The following is a 7,835-nucleotide window of genomic DNA, read 5'->3' as shown; positions in this document are numbered from 1 at the left end:
ACGAACTACAACAGACGCCAATCATATCATCAGCGAATCTAAAAAACATCAAGTTAACATGCAATCTGACAATAACAACTACTGGACTTCAAGTTAACATGCAATCTATGCGGAGTTCGTAGATCGACAATAACAAGGACATCCTCTCTATATCTTATAACGGAAAAAAAAAATTAAACTCATAACAGAAGAGGAACACATACCGTTTAGATTGGAAACGACGGAGAAGTTTGGATGAGAGAATAGATCGGTTTCGAGTGAGCGAACGGAGAGGTTTTGCCGTCGAGAGAGAAATCACCGGACAAGCTGTCAAGAAGTTTCGCCGTCGCCGTCGAGAGAGAATCGGGTGAAGGAGAAAACTGATTTGGAGACCGCTACGCGACTTTGCCCTACACGACTTCCGCACCCAATCTCATGCTGCCAGGTGGAAGTAAGGACCATGTCGAAAACACCTTAATTAAGGTCCGTGTTGCCCTAATTTCCGTTTTTTTATTTAAATTTCGGTCAAATATACCTAAGGACTCAGTTAAGGCCTGGCGATAATGTTGCTCTTGAGAACCAGCGGTGGTTAGGTTCTTAATTTTCTCTTAAAAAGTTTCTCTCTCTCTCTCGTTTATTTATAGTAAGAGATTAAAAAGTTGTACTTTTTATTGACGAGAAAAGACAGAAAAACAGAGATAGGCAGAAACAGAGAAGAGAGAGACGAACAGAGGATTTTTTTTCAAAGATCCTCTTCTTCCTCTTCTGGCTAGTTTCCTTGATTTGCAACAAGAACGTTTTTAAAATGGGTATTTAAATTATTGTTTCCTCTCTATTTCACGTTATGCTATGATTTGAGTTTTGATTGAAAACAATGCTTAACTATGTGTGTTTCAAGATTTTCTTACCTTTCACGGTTCAAATTTCAAATGCTGCAATTTTTGGTGTTTGATGTCAAATATTATTTAAACCATCTGCTACTTAAAAGAAATATAAATGTTGATTTGAGTTTTTTTTGTTTTTTGTTTTTTTTTGTGAAGGTCTTGAAGATACATGAATCAACATCCTATTGTTATGAACGTTGATGCACTCTCTTATGTCTTCATAAGCTTTTACAGGTGACCTCTCTCTCAAATATTATAGAAGGTAAAAAGATTCAATCAGTCAAAAGATCATATGTATTTGTTTGGTTTCATTTCCTTATGTCTTGATTGTTTTGAAACAGGTTTTTTTTTATTTGTTGCAGCTATTATTAGCTGGTGAATGTAGTAGAAACCCTTCCAAAAAAAAAAATGGGTGGCTGCGTTTCTTCACAGAGAAAACTCAGCAACAAGCTTCAACAGAAGAAGCATAACAAACATGGCGGCAGATCTTCCCAATGCAGGTCCAGAATCTCGGCTTCGATGCCAGATGTTCCTATGAAACGCATGAGCAATGCGAGCGTCAGGGATTTTGTTCATCTTGATTTCGAAAAAGGTACAGCCAAGATGATGTGTAAGAGAGCTGAGATGTCTAATGCTAACTTCCATATGACACAGCTTCAATGGAACTGCAGCAGCCAAATCGATGGAAACCGTAAGAAACATCTTTAAAACAAAAAAAAACCTCTTAAGATCTTGAATTATATTTTTATTGATTCTGATTAGTTTTATTTCATTTACAGGAGTGTCACATGAGGAAGCTTGGTATGATTCCTTTAGTTACATTGACTCTGATTCTGATGATGGATCAAATAGTAGTGTTTTCGAAGGTAAACATCAAAGCTTTTGATACAATCTATGACATTATTATTAGTTTGTGAATTATTAACATTTATATTTTTTTTTTGCAGATGCAAATGCTTCTGCAATGGGACAGGTGATTCAGTATGAAGAATTCTACGTCGGAAGTTACCTGACAATAGATGGAAACAAAGCTGAAACATTCTCAAGCAAGAATGAAGTTAGCATAAAGAGAAACCAAGTGGCTGATGAGTCTCATCATGAAACTTACAAGACTACTACTTGTGAAGATCATCAAGATCACAGGAAGACATCATCAAAAGTTGTTATGGTCTCTGTCCGAAGAACTTCTATTGATAGCAAATCAGCATCATCTGACTTCTGTAAGAAAAAGAAAAAAAGAACTAAAGTCTCTTTTATAAGTTTAAATGTTTTTTGAACGTTTCTTATGTCTTTTAAACTGTGTAACAGCTTCAGGTGAGAAGCTCCTGTACCGACCAAAAGCCGGTTCTGTAATTCAACGTTCTTTGGGAGAGAAGCTGACAAATCAAGGAAGCTGGTTAGAACTTTCTCCGTCGAGTTTTAAGCTCCGTGGATTGAACTTCTTCAGGTTAGGATTCAAGAAAGTGGACAAACAGCTTTTTTTTTTTTATCAATCTAAATGTATTGTTTATATCATTTGCAGAGACAAACAAAAGAGTCCAGCACCAGATTGTAGTCCTTACACACCAATTGGAGTCGATCTTTTCGCGTGTCCTAAGAAGATAAACCACATTGCTCAGCACATTGAGCTCCCTAGTTTGAAACCTGCATCATCAGGAATCAGTGATGTCCCCAATCTCTTGATAGTGAACATCCAGCTTCCAATGTATCAAACCTCCATGTTTGGTGACTATGATGGTGAAGGACTTAGCTTAGTTTTATACTTCAAACTGAATGAGAATTATGACAAAGAAATCTCATCTCACTTTCAAGAAACTATCAAGGTATTATAATGATGGATTCAGTCTTCTTCTTTTTTTGTTTATGTAAAGAGAGGTTCTAAAGATTTATTTTGATTCTTTTGCAGAGGTTTATGGATGATGAGATGGAGAAGGTCAAAGGATTCACAAGAGAATCAACAGTTCCATTCAGAGAGAGGTTGAAGATCATGGCCGGTTTGGTTAATCCTGAGGATCTTCAGCTATGTTCTACCGAGAGAAAACTCATCACAGCTTACAATGATAGACCGGTTCTTTCTCGTCCACAACATGATTTCTTTAGGGTTAGATTGCAGATCTTTCTTTTAGTTTTCAGTAGATTTCATTTATCAGGTCTTTGTACTAATGTTATGTGTTGATCATTTGGACACAGGGACCAAACTACTTTGAGATTGATCTAGACATACACAGGTTCAGTTACATTTCAAGGAAAGGACTCGAATCTTTCAGGGATAGGATCAAGAATGGGATCCTTGATCTTGGTTTAACCATTCAGGTACTTGGAATAATCTCCCAAAGCTTTTGGTTGGTAGTTCTTTTTGTTTTTTTGTTTTTGGAGTGCTGCTTTAAGTAAAAACATTTTTGTTCTTTTTCTGACATAGGCGCAAACACCAGAGGAACTTCCAGAGCAAGTACTGTGTTGTGTCAGGCTGAACAAGATTGATTTCGTGAATCACGGACAGATTCCAACGCTTTTAACTAACAAACAATCATGAGTTTCAAACGAGAAAATGATTACTCAATCAATCAAATCAATGGAGGAAGCAAAGAGACAAAAGCATAAACAGAGAACATTTTCATGTATTTGTATTGAAAAGACGAAAAGCAAAAAAGGAAAAGAAAATCAATGTCTTTTTGTGAAAACCATAGAAACAAAGATTTGCTCAGAAATTTATTATTCTTATGAAAGAAAACTATTTTTGTACAGTGGAACAAAGCAAAGACTTAGAGAAACCAACAAAATAAAGCAAAGTTTGGGTCAATAATGTAATAACATAAAAATAAACAAACGAAATATTACAACAGATAAATTCACACACATAATGTTATAACCTATCCCCTGAAACAATAACACAGAGATACATCACAATCCCCTCCCTGTAGTATTCTTCCTCATGTACAAATGAATTCACATAAGTCAACAGACATCTTAAAAACCTACAAAGCTTTAAGGTTTACAACCCCTTCTGATGAACTCTTTCCTTTCCTGTAAACTGCTAGATTTCTCTTAGACAAGTGTATATATATAGTTTAGTTACCTGTTCAACTTCAACCAAAAGATTCCATCAAAGTTGAAAGCTTTGTCAAGAGAAAAAGGATCAGAGTGGAATTTGAGTTGATAGAGAGAGTTTTCTTCTCTTAAATTATTTGCTCTTCTTTCAGCCTTAGACGCGCAACCGGCTGCTGCTGCTGATTCAAGTTAGCCAAACGATTTTCTGGCCTTAACTGTGCCGCAGCTGCAGCGGCATGACTGCTTGATTTAGATGCAGGAAGGTCATGGTTATGTTTCCCTTCATATGTTGTTACTACAGCTTTTGGATCTGTTGCTGCTCTCTCCACATGTTTCCTCACTCCACATCCCTGTGTTGTGCACTTGTAGTAACTCCTGTAGATCAAAAAAAAGAGAGAACATTAACAGGAACGTCTCAAGAAATAAACTAATGTTTTTTGTGTATTTACCTCGGATAAGGATTCCCTTTGACAACCTTCTGTCCATATTTACGCCACCTGTATCCATCATCTAATAGATCAACTTCACTTGTCGTTTGGACAATGATCCTAGGCTCTGTCACAGTTCTATGTGAAGCAGCAGCAACAGCAGCAGCAGCAGCTGGTTCTGAAACTCGAACTTCTGTACTTCTGCACATTCCAAATATCTCTCTCATCAGAAACCAAATTATCAATCAATCATCAAAGGTTATAACTCTATACCTTCTCTTGGCATCAGGCTCGTCTTCAGCTTTCTTCCTCACACCAGTTTCTCCATTACCAACTTCTTCACTGTCACTTGCCTCAGACATTTGCTCTGTCGTAGCTTGACTTGCTGCTGCTTCATGTTGTTCCCTCGTAGTTTTGTTATTAACCGAACTCCCATTTAGATTAGCTGTGCTATCTCTGTTGCCTCGCCTAGTGTTTTGAGGAGGTTCATGATTGTGATGACCTTTGTAGATGATCTCCGTTACTTGTCCATCGAGAGACCTCTCAACCTTCTTCTTAACAGGACACCCTGGATTCGTGCACTTGTAATAGCTTCGAGGAAACTCGCTGCCTTTAACTTGCTTTTGTCCGTACTTTCTCCAGTTATAGCCATCATCAGCTGGTTTGTCAACATTTAGAGGCTGCTGTGACCTGTGCTCGATGATGGTTGTATCCGAGGTTTCTCTTGGAGCTGTGGTGGGGTTCTGAGGTTGAACAGATGAAGCATGAGAGGAAGGAGGGTACTCGGTTTGTGGTTGCATATTAGCATTGGCTTGAACTGCTTGTGCTGTGACTTGTGCTAGAGCTTGCTGATGTGTCATTCCATATGACCCCTGCACAATTGTTGCATTTTCCGGTTATAGACAAAGGAGAAGCAGAGAAATAGAAACCAGCTAGTTGCTAAAAGAGAATAAGCACAGGCCTTTCCTAAAGCAACCATTTACAGATTCTACCAGAATCAAAGCATATCATCAGGTAATAAAGACATTAGGAGTTTTATGATATATAAACCTAGAGAGAAAGCCCAAATCTTGAAGAGTGTTTGATCCACAAGTATCTTTCTTTCTTTCTTTCTTTGAAAGTTCATATACCTTTTCAACACAACTATAATCTGATTTCTCCAATTTTGAATGTTTTATCTCCCAACCAAATGGTTACAACAAGTTTGTGATCTGTCGGAAATGGAATCTACCTAGATTTTGCTAACAAAAAAAAGGTTCTTTAATCATGAGCAGAGCCAACCAAGCAAAAAAAAAAAACAAGAAACAGCTCAATACAGAAAGCCCTAAACTTTCAGTTTCCATAAATAGATTTTTAAACTTTTAACTCCCAAATTAAAAAAAAAAAAAAGAAGATAGAGAAACTTTGATCTTAAAACCTGAAGGGGAGAGAAAAGACCCAAGAAGCTCGGTGAATCCAGCCGCATCGCCGGACTCAGCCCTGGCGTTACGGCGAACATCGTCGACGGAGACTGCGAAATCATCAAACCGGTGGGTCTGCTCTGCTTGAATCTCGGGTCAACATCACCACCGCTCGAGCTGTTATTCCCTTCTTCACTAGCTGCAGAAGATGCAGCTGCTGGAGAAGGCATGACTCCGGAAAGGAGCTGAGAGAAAGACCTAAACTCATCGGAATCGGGGAACATGTTCGAGACCAGAGTCATCGGACCAGGGCTGAATCCAACTCCGCCGCTGAAGAACATCTCACTACAGGGCCGTGGAGGGAGAGATAAGGTCGGTCGCGACGGAGGTCCGGTGGACTTGTTGGAAGTCGACGGACGTTCTTCTTTCTCCGACATCGTAAAAAGAGAGAGAACACAACAACCCAATAATGAAAACAAAATATCCTTTTTGTATATATCTGTCTGTGTGAATCCGTGTCGTGTTTCACTTCGCTTTTTTTTTTGCCGTCTTTATTTTAGTTTTTTTAATGGAGATTTCTAGTTTTTAATCTATTTTATGTTCCATCAAAACAGATCTGGAAACATAAAGAGATTAAAAGCTTTTGTCTTCCCGCAAGTACGAGTCCGATTGGTAATGGTTATAGCTTTAAAATTTTTGCTGTAGAAAAAAATCTGTAGATTTTTTACTCTGGCTTTAAATTTTATTGCTGTAGAATTTTATGAAAGCACTAAAAATTTGCTTTGGATATTTGGCTCTGCAGAGCACTTGTACAGCTGTAGGTTATTTCTGGAGCTGTGGCTTCAAAACAAAATTTAAAGCTTGATTGCTCTGAATTTGGTGCTTTAGAGATTAAAGCTTTTGTCTTCTCGCAAGTATAGTAAAGTCTACGATGCATATATGTAAAAGAATCTCTATACGTTTGGAAATGTTTTTTTTTTTTTGATAAATTAAATGTAAGCAATACGTTTGGAAATGTTTTAAAGGGGTGTATTGAATCTAAAATTTGAAGTGATTTGATTTTTAATGAGTTTTCAAATGATCGTAGAAGAATCTAAGATTTGGTGTGATTTTTGTTAAATAACTCTAGAATCCCATATAAAAACATGAGATTTAAATTTTTACTAGGTGGCCCGTCCGCACGCATGTGCGGGCATTAACATTAATATTAAATTAATAATTACATATTTACAACTATATAATAGTTATGTTACATGTATGTGGTTAATATGAAAGATTCGATGTTACATATTGATATTCATATTATGTTCATATGAACAAAGAATACATTAGAACGTTTAGATTAAAAATTTCAGTGTTTCGTATAAACAATATGAGTTATGGAAAATACAAAGTACCTTAAGTCCATAAAGTAGAGAAACCAGACCTTAAGACCAAGGCTTCGAGTTCTGTCTAGATTAAGGTAAAACTCATACATCATATAAGATCATATTTCCCATGTCTTGAGCGCCAGATCATCATGAAGAGTGCACTCGATTTTCTTAGCACCAACATCTTTCCAGTCTATTGAAAGCACTGTCCCATTAGATTCCACCTGTTGATTGTGCAAAACTACAAAAGAGTCAATCAAAATGCCAAAAACATTGTAATCTCCATGAGAGAAGAAAGACTAAATAGGAATATAGATAGATAGATACTCACAAATGATTTGCTCTAGCACTCCTCATATCCTCATCATAATTCAAATATAACTCACGGAAGAACTTGTTCAAAGCAGCGTCTCCTTCAAGCTTATCATCCTTCTATTCTTCTTCACTTCAGCTTCAAGCTTGTCATAGTCCTTTACTTTTTTGGAAGAAGGATATGCCGGTCTCATTGAAACCTCTGCACCATTACACAACACAAATAATATAAGAGTTTGTGTTTCAAACTTCTCATCAGGTGAAACTAAATAAAAAAAAAAGAAAGTAGAAAACATGTTTAAGAAATTCGGGTCTGGCAAAACTGTTGGTTGTTTGCCATGTTCAAGAGAGGCCCATATGATTATCTCTGCTTTTAAAAGACTTTTCTTAATTTTGGTTGATATTACTTCATAT

At 37.0% G+C, this 7,835-nt stretch overlaps 2 protein-coding genes across 4 annotated transcripts; one reads left to right on the top strand and one right to left on the bottom strand.

The window, feature by feature from the left end:
* The first annotated feature begins 651 nt into the window (after positions 1-651).
* On the top strand, positions 652-3,590 carry LOC106295632. Of its 3 annotated transcripts, none has more exons than XM_013731592.1 (10): positions 652-788; positions 1,020-1,097; positions 1,226-1,554; positions 1,643-1,729; positions 1,811-2,083; positions 2,172-2,310; positions 2,386-2,686; positions 2,770-2,964; positions 3,054-3,176; positions 3,283-3,590. In XM_013731592.1, exons 3-10 carry the CDS (start codon positions 1,272-1,274, stop codon positions 3,394-3,396), a joined length of 1,515 nt encoding a protein of 504 aa, XP_013587046.1. In that variant the 5' UTR covers positions 652-788; positions 1,020-1,097; positions 1,226-1,271; the 3' UTR covers positions 3,397-3,590. The 3 variants fall into 3 exon arrangements, with proteins under 3 accessions (XP_013587046.1, XP_013587043.1, XP_013587044.1); XM_013731589.1 differs by having other exon boundaries at positions 1,020-1,125; XM_013731590.1 differs by having other exon boundaries at positions 1,020-1,125; positions 1,205-1,554.
* LOC106295633 (probable WRKY transcription factor 4) lies at positions 3,571-6,249 on the bottom strand. Its single transcript, XM_013731593.1, has 4 exons — positions 5,757-6,249; positions 4,613-5,211; positions 4,361-4,540; positions 3,571-4,286 (listed from the first exon to the last, which is right to left on the bottom strand). Exons 1-4 carry the CDS (start codon positions 6,174-6,176, stop codon positions 4,040-4,042), a joined length of 1,446 nt encoding a protein of 481 aa, XP_013587047.1. The 5' UTR covers positions 6,177-6,249; the 3' UTR covers positions 3,571-4,039.
* Positions 6,250-7,835: the final 1,586 nt, after the last annotated feature.

This window comes from Brassica oleracea, chromosome C5 (assembly GCF_000695525.1).
Source record: "Brassica oleracea var. oleracea cultivar TO1000 chromosome C5, BOL, whole genome shotgun sequence".
Classification (NCBI taxonomy): Eukaryota; Viridiplantae; Streptophyta; class Magnoliopsida; order Brassicales; family Brassicaceae; genus Brassica; species Brassica oleracea.
The sequence above is the reverse complement of the archived record's forward strand: the minus strand, read 5'-3'. Positions and strand labels throughout refer to the sequence as shown.